This window comes from Rana temporaria, chromosome 11 (genome assembly GCF_905171775.1).
Source record: "Rana temporaria chromosome 11, aRanTem1.1, whole genome shotgun sequence".
Classification (NCBI taxonomy): domain Eukaryota; kingdom Metazoa; phylum Chordata; class Amphibia; order Anura; family Ranidae; genus Rana; species Rana temporaria.
In genome coordinates this window covers 143,253,671-143,271,383 of record NC_053499.1, presented here as the reverse complement: position 1 = coordinate 143,271,383, position 17,713 = coordinate 143,253,671, and the positions used below count along the sequence as shown (strand labels likewise).

Genomic DNA, 17,713 nt, shown 5'->3' with positions numbered 1-17,713 from the left:
GGGCGGTAAAAAAACAGCCAGTTGGGCCACATTTTAGCACCCCCTGATCAATCCCTTAATATAACACAGCGACTGTTAGGCCCCATTCACACCTCCGCGACAAAACGCCCGACGCCGGCATTGGCGTTCGGCCATACAAAGCAATGGGAAGGTTTTGTAAAAAAAAAAAAAAAAAAAAAAGTTACACTATTCGCGGCAAAATACGCCGCGTACACGGCGTTACTTGTCGCGGAGGTGTGAATGGGGCCTAAGGGGTTTGCCACTTGCTGCAGTCACGATGCTTTTTGCGGCAGCAGTAAAATGATCTTTCCTGCAGGGGCGGACTGACAACTCATGGGGCCCTCGGGCAATAGGAGATTATGGGGCCCCCGGGCGATAGGAGATTATGAGGCCCCCAGGCAATAAGAGACTATGGGGCCCTCAGGCAATAGGAGATTATGAGGCCCCCAGGCAATAAGAGATTATGAGGCCCCCAGGCAATAAGAGATTATGGGGCCCCCGGGCAATAGGAGATTATGGGGCCCCCAGGCAATAGGAGATTATGAGGCCCCCAGGCAATAAGAGATTATGGGGCCCCCAGGAAATAGATTATGGGGCCACACAGCACTGTATACACACACACACACATACAGTATACATACACAGTATAGACACATAATATACACACACAGTATACATACACACAGAATACACATACAGACACACAGTATACATACACACACTGAGAAGGTACTGGAGAGGTGGGGCAACTAAAATCTTGGGGTTTTAAGACCAATGGGATGTCGGTAAGGGACATTTCAGGGACATATGTAAAAAAAAAAAAGATTTTTACATACTGTCCCTGGTTTTACTGAAGCTGGCAACCCTGATGGGCCCCCCTAGTGGCATGGGGCCCTCGGCAGTGCCCGAGAGCCTGAATGGTCAGTCCGCCCCTGCTTTCCTGTTGCACCTGGCTGGCAGTATTGCTGCTGAACATTTAAGTATATGGGGTTGCGTATCAACTGTCCTGCAACCATGTGCAATGCATTGGGGTTGCAACACAGTGGTGCAGGCTTTACAGGGTTAAACTAAGCGGATGAGCAGGCGACATATTGTTTCCCAGCCGCCTGTGAAACATCCTCTGAAAAGTGATCCACCGCAAGCATAAACAAGCCCCTATCTCCTGGAAAGTGCTTCTCTGTGCTGTAAATAAGTTCATCTATTTAGCATTACAGGAAACATATGAACAAAGTCTAAAGTTAACAAGAATTATTTAAATTTCTGCTACAATGTTGCAATGGAGAGAGCTCATTGCAATTCTCCACCCAACCAGCAGGTGGTGTTAGATAGCTACATACGTCACAAGTCTCCTTGCGAGCAATACATATTCTTCTTTTATCTGCCATTGGCTCAGCCAGTAGCTGGGTAAAAATATCTTCTATCCGCTCACTGCTAAATCTCCACTTCTGCCCCCCTCTACAAACTATAGGGAGATATAGTTATTCTTTTCAATTCCTATGTGGGAGAAAAACAAAAATCACTCTATAGTTAATTTTTACATCTTAAGTCTGTGAGGTCACCCTCCATCTGTAGGGATCCTTCTTCATACATCATTTTCCTTAAATAACCCATCCAAAAAAAAAACATCTCCAGGCGGCTGAAAAGTAACCTGAAAAGATGTTTCATGGGCTGTCTTTTGTTCTTATTTTTACAGTCATGAACAATGCCTGAAACATGTCAGAGCAATAAGGGGGACCCCCCCCCCTCCCCAGGTTGGGGTCAACCACTAATCTACCAACCTAATGTTGACCTTCTACTGCCACCTTGTGTTATTTTATAGGAACGGCAGTGCCCAGGGGTTGGATTGGGGGGTCCCTTGTGAAGGATTGCGCCTTACACAATAAGATCTAGTCTTAGAGCAACGGGTATGCTTAGAATATCTACAGTGAGTCACTTTTTGCATTAAATTAATAGTTCTAAAATATATTTTTTTTTTCCTAAGTGCTATTTCCTATAGGCTATCAGTGTGACTGATGTGCCTTATTGCAGTATTACTGGATGAGATGTCAGCAGATTGGGTGGCATGCAGTGATCAGTGGCTGGTGGCAGTGAGTTCAGTGGTCGAAGTGCATGCTGCCTATTGCCTGGCATAGAACAGGGAGAGGGCAGGAGAGTCGGGACTGAGATAACACAAGGCTTGATTTGAAGGACGTTGTCATAGAGGCCTCTGTGATCATTAAAGGCATGTGTCAGAACAATTCATCTCCTTGAGGCTTTCTTGTGAAGCTCCAATGATTAAAGGACCAGAGGCAAGTTTCCATTAGTCCAACACAGTCCAACACAATGTCCCCAGAGCTGCTGTCCTTGCCTCAGTGTGCTTGTACAGCAGTCGCAACCTTTATTCGTATTTTATTCTGGCCACGACGGGTTGGTCATTGTCACAATCCGTGTCAGGGCCGATCCTAGGCAGGGTGCACGGGGTGCATTGCACCCAGGCGCCTGCAGAGGTGGGGGCGCCGAACATCTAACAGAAGCCCTCTCTGTGTCCATCACAGAGGCCCCCCTCCAGGTCCTAAGAAAGTTCTCTGCTTCTCTTCCGGTATTTTGATTATTGTAAGAATCCCAGGGTAATGAAGACTTTGTGGGGGTGCATCTCCGTGGTTGAGTCATTGCCATAGAAACATTTGTAAAGGGGAGGAGTTAGTAAAACGACGACGCCCATGTGGAAATATTTCTGCGCCTGTGACCCTAGGATCGGCCCTGATCCGTGTATTGATCAAGCTGCATTAACCTGGCAGCTGCTTAGCGTCTGAAACATCTTCTGTTTGGCACAAATTGAGCATTGGCTTCACGTGATATAGGCATGGAATTAGGGGGTCCCAAGTTCTGTGGATGGCAGGAGTAGTAGTAGTAGTAGTAGTGCTCAGGCCACCATTGTGATCAGTGTGTCACCATCTGCCCTCTCTCACACAAGCCGGACCACAGAGAGAATCGGCACAGTTTCCGGAATGTTACTTGTTCTGAAATAATTCATGGATCATCCATTTCTCTTTGCAATATGGCCGACAACGAGTAACGATCACGTTGAAACAATTCAGCATACAAGAAAATAATGCCACAGAATGTTACAAATAACTAAAATTCATATTTAGTTTAGCACCCTAAATCTTGAGTTGGATATAATAAGAGCAGAACAAATTGTACTATTGGCGGTAAGTCCTCCTGGATACCGGCTGGTAATTATTTGACTATTTCTGGCCCACTATATTTTGGGATTTTTTGGGGGAATAGGGGGGGGGTTGTTCGTTCGTCAACAGACAATACAGAAGCCATGCTAGGTTCCTTCAAAGTTGTGGTTATCTCTCTGTCTCGGTTTGTGTGTTGGTTGTGGTTATCCGGCGGTGTAGGTGACAGTTTCCTGACTTGTGAACCTCAGGGGTATTCTTCGGTCCAATCAGATGATGTTCGTAGAATTGTATGTTAAGCAGTAATATTCCATGGGGGGGGGGGGGACCATACACACCATCTACTCGATCACTCCAGCAATGCTGTTCTCACAAATGGAAAATACATGGTGTGTTTGGTTTTGGTCTGCATGCGACTAGCATGGAATGGTTCGGACATGTTGGTCTGGAACCAAATGTAACCCTTGTGGTTGTGGATACAGCTGCATGTTTACCCCTTGGTTTCTAGGTTTGCAATTTTCCTGCATCACAGTATATGTCACTCCCCTCCCCATCTGGAGCACCAATCCTTGATCCTAGCAACCTTCCAACTCACAATCACAAGATACGGGGAGCGGAACGGTCATTTGTCTGGGTCCGGCGTAACCGTACCCCTCTGCGTATTGATGCCAGCATATCGCCAGCCGGTGGTTCTGATCCGCCCCCGCCACCTGCGGGGGCGGGAATCTGACTCCTGTCAGGGGCTGATGGAAAGGGAAACTGGCCATCCCCTAGAGCGTGAGCCCCTGCCACGAGCTCCCCAATCTTCTCAACCAGGCTGTGTCGATTAGCTGCCAGAAGGCCTCCTCCCATGTCTTCTTCATCCGCTCCTCCACCGCCATAGACAGACATCTCTCCTGCTCCTCCCCAGGCTGCGTTTGGGAGACTGAGACGTTTTGGGGATGCCTTGGCATAGTCAAGGGGGCTCCCGTCTTCCCCTCCTAGATAGAAAACACACTCTTCACTCCCCACACGGGAACGTCCTCCCAGCCCTCCTCCTGGAGAGTCTGGCACTGTGGGGGTTCTTACTGGCACAATCGGAGGGCGACATGGAATGGGTCCAGCATTGGATAAAGTGCGTCTTACAGTGGGCTTGGTTGATGGAGTGCGGCGTATTGTTGCCACACCAGGGGTAGAGCCAGCTTGTGGTGGTGGTGGAGCAGAGCCAGCAGGAGGCATTGCAATAGGTAGGCCTGCTGTAGAAGCCGGACGCTTGGTTTGGAGCATACGGCGGTAATTCTGAGCCAAACTGCTGCTCCGTGGAACAGTGGAGGATCGGTCAAAGTCAGCAGAGCCGTCACCATCTGCATCGCCATTCACAGAGTAACAGTCGTAGTCAGAACCTGTGAAAACAAGAGGATTTCATCTAAGTATACATTATCGAACATAATTACAGATCACATTGAGCAGATACCAAGATAAGAAATACTCACATTATATCTTCTGATATGAATGCTCGATTCTCCTTATAAATACACTATATGACCAAACATTTGAAGACCATCACATCTGTATGAACTCATTGGACATACCATTCCAAAACCATGGCCATTAACCACTTTAGCCCCGGGCCTGTTTTTCAGAGTCGGTGTTTACGAGACAAAACCATTTTTTTTTGCTAGAAAATTACTTAAAACCCCCAAACATTATATATATTTTTTTCTAACACCCTAGAGAATAAAATGGAAGTCATTGCAATATTTTTTGTCACACCGTATTTGCGCAGCGGTCTTACAAGCGCACTTTTTTTGGAAAAAATTCACTTTTTTAAATGAAAAAATAAGACAACAATAAATTTGGCCCAATTTTTTTATATATTGTGAAAGATAATGTTACGCCGAGTAAAATGATACCCAACATGTCACGCTTAAAAATTGCGCCCGCTCGTGGCATGGCGTCAAACTTTTACCCTTAAAAATCTTGATAGGCGACGTTTAAAAAATTCTACAAGTTGCATTTTTTGAGTTACAGAGTAGGCCTAAGGCTAAAATTAATGCTCTCGCTCTAACGATCGCGGCGATACCTCACTTGTGTGGTTTGAATACTGTTTTCATATGTCGGCGCTACTCGCGTATACGTTCGCTTCTACGCACGAGCTCGTCGGGACAGGGCGCTTTAAAAAAATTTTTTTTTGCTTTTCGCATTTATTTTTATTTATTTTAGAATTTTTAACACTGAAAAAAAAAAAAAAAAAAAAATTATCACTTTTATTCCTATTACAAGGAATGTAAACATCCCTTGTAATAGAAAAAAGCATGACAGGTCCTCTTAATTATGAGATCTGGGGTCAAAAAGACCTCAGATCTCATATTTGGGCTTAAATGCAAAAAAAAAAAAAAAAAATTGGAAATGTAATTTTTTCAAATGACAAAAAAAAAAATGTTTCTTTAAGACGCTGGGCGGGACTGACGTTTTGACGTCACTTCCGCCCAGCGGAGCTATGGGGACGGGCGAAGGAGATTTTTCCTTCAGTCTCGTCCCCGCTCACCAGCCGGATGGTCGCGATCTCCTCCGCCGCTACCGACGGCTACGGTAAGCGGCGGAGGGCGCGGGCGAGCGGCGGGAGGGGGGGGGCCCCTCTCCCGCCACCGATAACGGCGATCTCGCGGTGAATCCGCCACGGAGACCGCCATTATCGTTAACACGGCCGCCCACAGAAGAGATGAATATCTCGATTGTGGCAGCAGCTGCTGCCGTTACCGAGATATTCATCTCTAAAGTGAGGACGTATAACGACGGTGGGCGGTCGGCAAGTAGTTAATATAGAGCTTAACATCCACCACTCCTCTGGGGAGTGTGTCTGTGGGAATTTGTACTCATTTATGAGAAGGTGTTGAGTAGGGTTGAGGTCAGGGCTTTATGCCAGACACTCAAGTTTCTTCACACCAATCTGTACAGCACAGCCCTATGACTCACTAGTCTTTTTTTTATCATGGCTCCCTCACTGTTCTTTCTCTTGGTGGCTTTTTTTTTTACCAGTCTCCTTTAATGACTCCCCTACTTGTCTCTCTCTCTGTGGCCTCCCTTGTTTATCTCCATCTTGGTCGCTTTCATCACTCGTCTTGCTCTTGGTGTCCTCCCTAACATTTCTCCCTCTTGGTCGCCTCCATCACTCACCTTCTTCTTGGTGGCTTTCCTTACTAGTCTCCCTCTTAGTGGCCTCCCTCGCTAGTCTGCCTCTTGAAGTCCCCCCTCACCAGTTTTCCTCTTGGTGGCCTCCCTTACTTGTTTCCCTGTTGGTGGCCTCCCTTACTCATCTCCCTTTTGGCCACCTCTATCACTCGCCTTCCTATTTGTGGTTTTCCCTACTAGTCTCCCTCTTGGTGGCCTTCCTTTACTAGTCTCCCTCTTGGTGGTCACCCTCTTAGTGGCCTTCCTATTTCGTCTCTCTCTTGGTGGCCTCCCTCACTCATCCCCGTCTTGGTCACCTCCATCACTCGCCTTCCTCTTGATGGTCTTCCCTACTAGTTTCCCTCTTGGTGGCCTTCCTTTACTAGCCTCCCTCTTGGTGGTCACCCTCTTAGTGGCCTTCCTATTTTGTCTCTCTCTTGGTGGCCTCCCTCACTCATCCCCGTCTTGGTCACCTCCATCACTCGCCTTCCTCTTGATGGTCTTCCCTACTAGTTTCCCTCTTGGTGGCCTTCCTTTACTAGCCTCCCTCTTGGTGGTCACCCTCTTAGTGGCCTTCCTATTTTGTCTCTCTTTTGGTGGCCTCCCTCACTCATCTCCATCTTGGTCACCTCCATTACTCGCCTTCCTCTTGATGGTCTTCCCAACTAGTTTCCCTCTTGGTGGCCTCCCCCACTTTTCTCCCTATTTATGTTTATGGTCTTTCCCACAAGTCTCTTTTATTGGCTGATTTAATAGTCTTAATCATTGGTCTCCCTCTTAGTGACCTCTCTCACTATTCTCCCTCTTGGTGGATTCCCTCTTGGTGGTCTCCCTATTAGTCTCTCTCTTGGTGGCCTTCGCTACTAGTCTCCCTCTTGGTAGCCTTTGCTACTAGTCTCCCTCTTGGTGGCCTCCCTCACTAGTCTCCCTCTTGGTGGCCTCCCTCACTAGTCTCCCTCTTGGTGGCCTCCCTCACTAGTCTCCCTCTTGGTGGCCTCCCTTACTAGTCTCCCTCTTGGTGGCCTCCCTCACTAGTCTCCCTCTTGGTGGCCTCCCTCACTCGTCTCCCTCTTGGTGGCCTTCTTATTTCGTTTCTCTTTTGGTGGCCTCCTTCACTCATCTCCCTCTTGGTCACCTCCATCACTCTCCTCCCTCTTGGTGACCTCCCCCACTTTTCTCCCTCATTATGGCCTTTCCAACAAGTCTCCTTTATTGGCTGATTTAATAGTCTTTCTCAATGGTTTCCCTCTTAGTGACCTCTCTCACTATTCTCCCTCTTGGTGGATTCCCTAACTAGTCTCCCTCATGTATGGTCACAGAGTTTTGATGGATAGTTTGCTCTTGGAAGATTTACAGTTGTGCTGTACTCTTTTGAACTTTAACAATTGATGTTGCTGTACTACAAGGGATATATTTACTGACTTGGCAGGAGGTTCTATTGCTTTCATGCCATGATACTGGCCTGCCAGATGTTGGACCATCCACATACACATGCATTTACGCTATAATCACTTTAAACATATACATGTTCATATTTGTGCCTGCCATGGTGTTTTGCTGGTGTTTTATTGGTGGGGTATGAAGTATCAGCAGAATTTATGATAGAATGGTGTGGGGAACACCCAAAGTTTTTACCTTGTGATGGAATTGTGTCCTCGGAGCAGGATGGGGTCGTGGTTTGGGTGCTGTAGCCACTAGAGTATTGCAGAGAATCACGACTGCTTTTCTGGTGCTCCAGGCTCAGTCCACGGGTCAGTACCATGGCCAGGTCACTGGCGGCCGGGGACACCTCCTCTCCATGCTGCCACACCGAGACAAAAGGAAACCGTTCAATTTCACACTCTCTGAACATCTAAATCTAATGTAGCTCTATAAAATTACTAAGAAACCATTGGCTTGTGCCAGTCATTGGCAGTAAAAAGAGGGCAAAGTTATTTTTATGGGCTGACCGCACTAAATATTGCCTGCATACAGTGTAAATGGTGATTAGTATTGGTGATCTCTGATGTATCTAGTGTATTTGATATTACTGCTATTATTTTGATACACTGTGGCCCGGATTCACGTAGATCGGCGCATCTTTGTGCCCGGCGTAGCGCATCTCATATGCGCTACGCCAACGTAACTCTGAAAGGCAAGAGCAGTATTCACAAAGCACTCGCTCCCTACGTTGCGCCAGCGTAACGTAAATTGACCGGCGTAAGCCCGCCTAATTCAAAGTAGGAAGGTAGTGGGCGTGATACATTTAAATGAAGCTTGACCCCATGCAAATGAGGGGCCGAACTAACGGCGCATGCGCGCGCATGCTCAGAATCACGTCGAATTTACGCCCTAAGATACGACGGCTCAATGCCTACGACGTGAACGTAACCTACACCCAGCCCTATTCACGTAGTCCTACTTAAACGACGTAAAATCCGACGGCTGTTCCGTCGTCCATACCTTTGCATGGGTTGCGCCTCCCTATAGGTGTTTTAACTTTACGCCGGACGTACCCCTTACGTAAACGGTGTATACTCATGTGACGGGCGCAAGTACGTTTGTGAATCGGCGTATCTCGGTCATTTGCATATTGGACATGTAAATCAATGGAAGCACCCCTTGCGGCCAGCGTAAATATGCTCCCAGGCTCCAACGGCGTAGGAGACTTACATCGGTCGGAAGAAGCCAGATTTCAGGCGTATCTTGCATTGAGACTCAGGCGCATAGATACGACGGCGCATCCGTGCAATTACACGGCGTATCAGTAGATACGTCGACGTAAGTGCTTTCTGAATCCGGGCCTGTGTATTTATTTTGGGACATTGACTTGGTTATTGGTATTATTTTAATGCATTGTGTATTTATCGGGATATTGACTTAGTTATTGGTATTATTTTATTGCATTGGGGTTGACTTAGTAAAAATAAAAAGTGCAAAATCTGGTGCAGCTCTGCATAGAAACCAATCAGCTTCCAGTTTTTTTTTTTTTTGCCAAAGCTGAAGTTAGAAGCTGATTGGCTACCATGCATAGCTGCACCAGATTTTGCACTCCAGTTTTAGTAAAATAATTGTATTTTGTAGATTTATTTATTTATTGATATCATTTGATACACCGTGTATGTATTTTTAGATTGATTGATTTATTGATGTTATTGTGATAAAGTATTTATTTTGGGGGTTTGGATTTTTTATTGAGATTAATTTGATACATTGTGTATTTATTTTTAGATTGATTTATTTTGGAGCACTGTCCCAGACATCTCCATAAATGTAGCCTTCCATTCCTATCAGGACAGACCATGTTATGATCCCTTGAAGCTGATTAGTCCCTCTGGGTCTATATCTGGTGCCTCCAGCTCTGGTCATAAATCACAATAATAAACCTACCTTAGCAGCAATGACAGCGGGGGACATCCGAGGGCGGTAAGGATCCTCCATACTCTGATATCCGGGACCAAGCTCTGCTTCTCGGAGGTGTTCTACGCGATCCTTCCTGCGCTGCATTGAACTGGCCGGGGGAGTTTCATATTGGCCAGAGCGAGACCAATCCTGTAACAGAGATCAATAATTGGTGATTGGATGATTCTGGTACAATGCCTCCCAAGGGTAATTATTATAGTGCAATTAAAGTCACATCTTTTTGGTAAAAAAAAAAAATCACAATAAGCGTATAGTGATTGGTTTGCACAAAAGTTATAGCGCCTACATAGGTGTGCGCAGCTTATTGCATTAGGGTGTGCACCCCAAATGTATAAAAATATAGATGGTGTCAGTAGTATTTTTTATGGGCTGGGGGGGGCGGCGAACAACAGTGGCTATGTCAGTAGGGCAGTGAACGGTGTCAACCGTTTTTTATTTTTATTATTTTAGGTTTTTATTTTTATTTATATATTTTTTAGGAGCCCCATTGGAGGGCTTTGGTAAAATATCAGTAGGAGGAATCTGCACCGTACAGGGTGATTAGGGTGTGCCCAGGCACACCCCCTGCGCACGCCTATGAGCGCCTACAAAATAGGGGATAGATTTATGATTTTTTTTTCTACTAGTAATGGCAGTTATCTGCAATTTTTGTCAGGACTGCGATATTGCGGCAGACAGTTCGGACACTTTTGACACTATTTTGGGACCATTCACATTTATACAGCGAACAGTGCTATAAATATGCACTGATTACTGTATAAATGTGACTGGCAGGGAAGGAGTTAACACTAGGGGGCGATCAAGGGGTTAAATGTGTTCCCTAGGTAGTGATTCTAACTGTGGGGGGAGGTGACTGACTGGGGGAGGTGACCGATCAGTGTCCCTATGTACAAGGGACACACCATGGTCGGTCTTCTCTCCCTGACAGGACGTGGATCTCTGTATTTACACACTGAGATCCACGTCCCTGGCTCTGTAACTGCCAATCGCGGGCACACGCATAGGCACCCGTGGGATGCCGGGAGGCCCAAGGACATCATATGACGTCCACCCGGGATGGCAGAGCCACCTTGTGGACGTCATTTGACATTATGCTGGATGTGAAGTGGTTAAAAATGGCCTGGATTCTTTCCTAAATGTACATAATATAACTGGATAGTTACTAATATTTATAGGTAAAGTTGATCCAGGGAAAATCCGATTGTGTCTCAGGAAACCAGGAAGGAATTTTACCCCTGCTGGATCATGCTTTATTGGGGTTTTTCGCCTTCCTCTGGATCAACTGTGAGCAGGGATGTATCTAGGCCTAGGGCGGCACTTTGCGGGGGGCGGCACGGGCACCAAAGCCGCCCTCCGCACGAGGTGCGGGGAGGGTACAGAGGTATGGGGAGGGTACAGAGGTGCGGGGAGGGTACAGAGGTATGAGGAGGGTACAGAGGTGCGGGGAGGGTACAGAGGTATGAGGAGGGTACAGAGGTACGGGGAGGGTACAGAGGTGCGGGGAGGGTACAGGGGTGCGGGGAGGGTACAGAGGTACGGGGAGGGTACAGAGGTATGAGGAGGGTACAGAGGTGCGGGAAGGGTACAGAGGTACGGGGAGGGTACAGAGGTGCGGGGAGGGTACAGGGGTGCGGGGAGGGTACAGAGGTACGGGGAGGGTACAGAGGTATGAGGAGGGTACAGAGGTGCGAGAAGGGTACAGAGGTATGAGGAGGGTACAGAGGTGCGGGGAGGGTACAGAGGTCACATCAGTCCCTGCCCTCAAGGAGCTTACAATCTAAAGTCCCTAACTCGTGTTCATACATACACATGGTGGAGCCAACTGCAACTGGATTGATTGATGTAAGTATGGAGTGAATGGTGCGTGAGTGTGCTAATGTACAGAGAGAAAGAGGCGGAGCTCTAACAGGAAAAGGTGGGGCCTAAAGTGGAAGGGGTGTGGTTTACAGATGATAGGGCGTGTCTTAAAAAGGAAGAGGTGGGTCATATTTAAATTAGGGGGCGCATGAGTTTAGTCAGGCCTAGGGCAGCACAAAACCTAAATACACCTCTGACTGTGAGTATAGGATTGTGTATATAGGATTTGCCCCCCAAAACCCCCTTCAGAACAATAACAAAGAGACACTTACCGAAGTAGGTGAGCTGCACTCACTGACAGACTGACAAGTCTCTGAGGCCTCTGAAGACGCCGAGCTTGATGACTTCTGATGAGCGCAAGAGACACGTTAAAGAGAGATTTTAGTGGCCGCTTAGTATTTACAGAATAGCACAAGACACACACACAGCACTCCCAGGTACCTACCTGACTCGTAATATCCGATGGCATAGGCGATGGTGGCTTGGAGTAAGCGGTCTCATGGAAACTACATCCCGAATCCTGGGAGGTCGCACTGACCAAGCGCTGGCCACCTCCGACGGTCTGTGGGAGGCTGCGATATCGACACGTGGAACCCGGTGAGTGGGGGTGCGAGGCAGCTTGCCAGGAGGGGGTAGTTTTTGTACTGTGATAAATGGTCAGAGCATTGGTGAGGTAAGAGAGGTGAGTACTGGATACAGGGGGTCTAAGTCAGTGCTTTTCAACCGTGTACCAACCCAACGGGTCTGCGCCAAACTCCAAATCCTTTATAATATAAGCTCCCTGTCTGAACCTTTTCCATGGGCATTTCTCAGTCATACCAAAATTTAAAACGAAGGAACTGTTTTACAAACCCACCCACGCAGAATCAATTGACCGTAGGAATGTTTATCAGGGGCCCTGCCATAGCACGGTTGAGAGGCGCTGCCCTAGTTAACAGTGCGTCTTAATGAGGAGGGGCAGGCAGGAGAATTTGCTGCTCTCCAGCTATGGTGGCGATATCAAAGCCATTGCAAACCCCCGGCATCCCTGGTAGTGCCTGCAGGCAACTGGTGGATTAGCCTGGTTCTGGCTTCAATATATGGTTGGATGGTGGGGGAGGGGAGCATACTACAGGTGCTCAGGTACACTTACCTGCACATGCTAGACTTGCGAGATCCCGAGCTGCTGGGAGAAGACGGAGGTGTCTGATAGGACCAAGAGTAGTCTGATCCCTTCAGATCTTTAATGACCTACAAGACAACAAACATTAACATTATATCTCATTATTAAATCAGGAAGAATAAAGGAACAATAGGTGTGCGCACAGGGTGTGCCGGATGTGCCCAGGCACACCCTAATCACCCCATGCACATTAGTGATATCGATCTGTGTAGCAGCAGGAACATGGGAAATATCTCCCTCTGCCATAAGAGAAGTGTTTATGCTCTTCTCTTTCACTGTGCCGGTGTTCTGTCGGTATGGGTCCCCCGTCGGATAATGCCAGGGCTGGACTGCACAAACGGAGCCGCCGAAAATCTCAGAGGATGAACAGCTGTTCTGTATCTGTACACGGCGCATGCGCAATCAACGCGCCGCTCGATCTCGATGCTTGGGGCTGGTTATTCATTGCATACAACAAGGGACGGAATAGAACAAGGGGCGGATGCTTTTCTCAAAGGGGCGGATGTATTCTTGAGCAGTGTTCTTTTGGGGATTGGTTTTCTCAATAAACTACGTTTCTTTGAGGGGCGTGTTTCAGTGCTGGCCCAAGACATTGTGCTGCCTGGTACCAAGAATGAAATGCTGCCACCCCGAAAAAAAATTTGCGCCCACCAAAATGCCCCCACATCCATTATTTTATATCATGATAACTAAAGTGGACCTATCATGGGTCTATACATGTATATAGGAGTATAAAAAGGACCTGTTATGGCTCTATTCATGCAATTAACCCCACAGTGGAGCGGAGAGCGGAACGGGAGGAGCGGTCGGGCGGCAATTAGCCCCACAGTGGAGTGGAGAGTGGAGCTGGTGGAATGGGATGGCGTGCAAGCAGGAAATTTGCTGCCCCCCTGAAAGTGCTGCCTGGTACAATGGTACCATCGGGTCCCATGGTAGGGCCGGCCCTGGCATGTTTACACAACTGAAGGGCGCAAAGACGTGTAGTTTATTGAGAAAACCAATCGCCAAAAGAACACTGCTCAAGAATACATCCGCCCCTTTGAGAAAAGCATCCGCCCCTTGTATGCAATGAATAACCCTCCCCCGAGCATCGGGCGCGAGCGGCGTGTTGATTGCGCATGCGCCGTGTACAGGAACAGAACAGCTGTTCATCCTCTGAGATTTTCAGCGGCTCCATGCGCAGTCCAGCCTAGGCATTATCCGACAGGGGACCCATATTGACAGGACACCAGCAGGGAGATCAATGGGCTGGGGTCATATATGAAAGGAACCTTTCAAAGGAAAGGAACCTTATTAGTTGTTATCATTGTATTGCTCTCTCCACAGGATCTTACTGTCATGGTCTTGTGCTATTATACATTAATATAGCTCTAACACATTCTGTAGCGCTGCACAGAGAATACTGGGCCAGTAATATGAGCCTCAGTGGAGCTTACATACCAATATCATTGCACAGTCACACACTATTATTATTATACATTTAAATAGCTCTGACATATACAGCAGTGCTGTACTGAAAACACTGAGCCAGTCAAATCAATCTCGGCACCAAAGGAGCTTACAATCTAATGTGTACTCTCGATGATGTCATACTGTTCTCATCTCACCTGTTCACTGGCAGCAGGAAGTTTATGTGGCTCATCGCTCAGCACCATCAGATCATCAATGATTGCCTGCAGGTGAGTCACCTCTCCCAGAAGATGGATTTCCCCTGTCTGAAACAAGAGAACATTGTGTTTGATGTGAGCACAGCTGGGTGGAGGAACAGGACATATTGTCCCCATCAGGGGGCTCACAATGTCCATGTGGCTCTCAGCTGCCTGTAATGTTGCTTGAGTCTCATTTGGTGCTCAAAGTACTCTCTGTGTTACATGATTGCAATAACTACAGAGCTGAACAGGGATCGTTCAATATATACCATAGATGTGCGCACAGGGTGTGCCGGGTGTGCCCAGGCACACCCTAATCACCCCATGCACATTAGTATTATCGCTCTGTGTAGCAGCAGGAACATGGGAAAGATCTCCTTTTTACTGGCTCTGCCATAAGAGAAGTGTTTATGCTCTTCTCTTTCACTGTATCGGCAGGGAAATCAATGTGCCGGGGTCATATATATGTAGACACACACACACATGCATGTGTCTCTCTCCCTTTTCACCATGGCCATTAATATGGAGTTGCCTCGCTCTCCCTTCACCATGGCCATTAATATGGAGTTGCCTCTCTCCCCCTTTACCATGGCCATAAATATGGAGTTGCCTCTCTCTCCCTTCACCATGGCCATAAATATGGAGTTGCCTCTCTCTCCCTTCACCACGGCCATAAATATGGAGTTGCCTCTCTCTCCCTTCACCATGGCCATAAATATGGAGTTGCCTCTCTCTCCCTCCACCATGGCCATAAATATGGAGTTGCCTCTATCCCCCTTCACCATGGCTATAAATATGGAGTTGCCTCTCTCCCCCTTCACCACGGCCATAAATATGGAGTTGCCTCGCTCTCCCTTCACCACAGCCATAAATATGGAGTTGCCTCGCTCTCCCTTCACCACAGCCATAAATATGGAGTTGCCTCTCTCTCCCTTCACCACAGCCATAAATATGGAGTTGCCTCTCTCTCCCTTCACCATGGCCATAAATATGGAGTTGCCTCTCTCCCCCTTCACCACGGCCATAAATATGGAGTTGCCTCTCTCCCCCTTCACCACGGCCATTAATATGGAGTTGCCTCTCTCCCCCTTCACCACGACCATAAATATGGAGTTGCCTCTCTTCTTCTTCACCATGGCCATAAATATGGAGTTGCCTCTCTCTCCCTTCACCATGTCCATTAATATGGAGTTGCCCCTCTCCCCTTTCACCACGGCCATAAATATGGAGTTGCCTCTCTCTCCCTTCACCATGGCCATTAATATGGAGTTGCCTCTCTCCCCCTTCACCATGGCCATTAATATGGAGTTGCCTCTCTCTCCCTTTCACCACGGCCATAAATATGGAGTTGCCCCTCTCCCCCTTCACCACGGCCATAAATATGGAGTTGCTTCTCTCCCCCTTCACCATGGCCATAAATATGGAGTTGCTTCTCTCCCCCTTCACCACGGCCATAAATATGGAGTTGCTTCTCTCCCCCTTCACCACGGCCATAAATATGGAGTTGCCCCTCTCCCCCTTCACCATGGCTATTAATATAGAGTTGCCCCTCTCCCATGGTCATTAATATACAGTTGCTTCTCTTCCCCATGGCCTATAATAGGAAGGCGCCGCTAAAGTGTTTGGTTTTGGCTTAAAGAAAAGGTGGCAACTCTACCCAAGATGGTAGAAAGGGGGTCCACTGCGGGACCGTAATAAAGAGGCGGGCCCCAGAATAGGAGGAAAGAACCCCAGGATCAATGGGAGGGAGGAGGGGGGGTCATGGATTTTTGCATTGGGGCCCTGAAGGTTCTAGTTACACCTCTGGGTTGACCATGTCTTTATGGACCAATAAAACGGGTGAAATGATTTTTCAGTTTGTGAAATGATCCTTCTCGAATGTTATTGGCTTAGACCCCATTTGATACATGCATCTCCCACATTGTACCATTTGGTTGAACAGTAACTGAACCCCTTGATTATGTTTCCATGTTTAATGCATTGAGTTGCACCTGTCCCATTGGCTGTTTTACCAGTAGGCATACCTAATAAAGTAACACCAAGTGCACATGGCTTTGTTGACAGGCCTTGGACAGATGTTGATTTCAGTCATGTGTGATGTTAGGTACTCACCACCACAGGCTGTAAGAGCGCGACGAACGTACAGAAGCGCCCGCGCTCCTCGATAAGCGCCCTGCGCACGGCCTGCTTCTCCGTCTCCTCCAGCAGCAGGTACATGTCGTTCACGTCCTGTAGAGCGTGGTCCAGCTGGGGCTGTAAATCACCCTTCCCTGTGTGCCAAAAAAAAAAAACAATTGTTGTCACATCAAGGGCCACAGTGGGGGGTCTGAGTTATGTGTGCCGATCTATGGCACTGAATTATACCCAGGCCAAGGACAACCAATCAGAGGCCAGATTTAATTCCTCAGGGGTGGGTATAGTCAATAAAATAGGATTTTTGTTCTCACTGTAAAAATATTTTCCTTAGCGTCCATTGAGGGACACTGGAAGCCAATAACTGTTGGGTTAGAGTGCCATCTACCAATCTTCCTTTAGGCGGCAGTATAACCTGACAGGTAATGACATCCTGTTTCCCTTAATGGAAGAGAAAGGAAATCATCATTCCATCGGCAGTGGACGGTACGGAGTCATAGATGTGAATTCATTTGAGGAAAATGAAGGCTGAGCTGGACCATGAAGTAGACTGTGGACTGTTTTTTCTGTCTCCGATGCAGTGGCGGCTGGTGCTCAATTTTTTTTTTGGGGGTGGGGGGCGCAAACAAACAAAAAAAAAATTGCAGCCACTGTGCCCATCAAATACAGCTACTGTGCCCATCAAACGCAACCACTGTACCCATAAATTGCCACCACTGTGCCATCAAACGCAGCTATTGTACCCATCAATTGCTGCCAGTATGCCCATCAATTGCTACCAGTGTGCCCATCAATTGCGGCTACTGTGCCCATAAATTGCTGTCAGTGTGACTATCAAATGTTGCCAGTGTGCCCCATCAAATGTTGCCAGTGTGCCCCATCAATTGCTGCTACTGTGCTCGATCAAATGTTGCCAGTGTGCCCATCAATTTTCGCTACTATGCCCCATCAAACGCAACTACTGTTCCCATAAAATGCTGCCACTGTACCCATAAATTGCCACCACTGTGCCATCAAATGCAGCTACTGTACCCATCAATTGCTACCAGTGTGCCCATCAATTTCTGCCAGTGTGCCCATCAATTGCTGCCAGTGTGCCTATCAATTGCTGACACTGTGCCCATCAAATGTTGCCATTGTGCCCCATCAAATGTTGCCAGTGTGCCCATCAATTGCCGCTACTGTGCCCCATCAAA

At 47.6% G+C, this 17,713-nt stretch overlaps 1 protein-coding gene across 5 annotated transcripts in view; it reads right to left on the bottom strand.

Moving 5' to 3' along the window:
* Positions 1-3,351: 3,351 nt before the first annotated feature.
* Positions 3,352-17,713, bottom strand: part of MTSS2 (MTSS I-BAR domain containing 2) — a 71,129-nt gene continuing 56,767 nt past the window's right edge. For 3 of the 5 annotated variants that reach the window (XM_040329302.1, XM_040329303.1, XM_040329304.1), the window contains 8 exons: positions 16,497-16,654; positions 14,343-14,450; positions 12,706-12,803; positions 12,019-12,217; positions 11,846-11,920; positions 9,684-9,845; positions 7,950-8,115; positions 3,352-4,546 (listed from right to left, as the gene is read on the bottom strand). In XM_040329302.1, the coding sequence (XP_040185236.1) occupies positions 3,762-4,546; positions 7,950-8,115; positions 9,684-9,845; positions 11,846-11,920; positions 12,019-12,217; positions 12,706-12,803; positions 14,343-14,450; positions 16,497-16,654 (1,751 nt within the window). In that variant the 3' untranslated portion in view covers positions 3,352-3,761. The remainder of the gene's footprint in view (positions 4,547-7,949; positions 8,116-9,683; positions 9,846-11,845; positions 11,921-12,018; positions 12,218-12,705; positions 12,804-14,342; positions 14,451-16,496; positions 16,655-17,713) is intronic. The other 2 variants (XM_040329305.1, XM_040329306.1) reach the window with 1 other exon arrangement.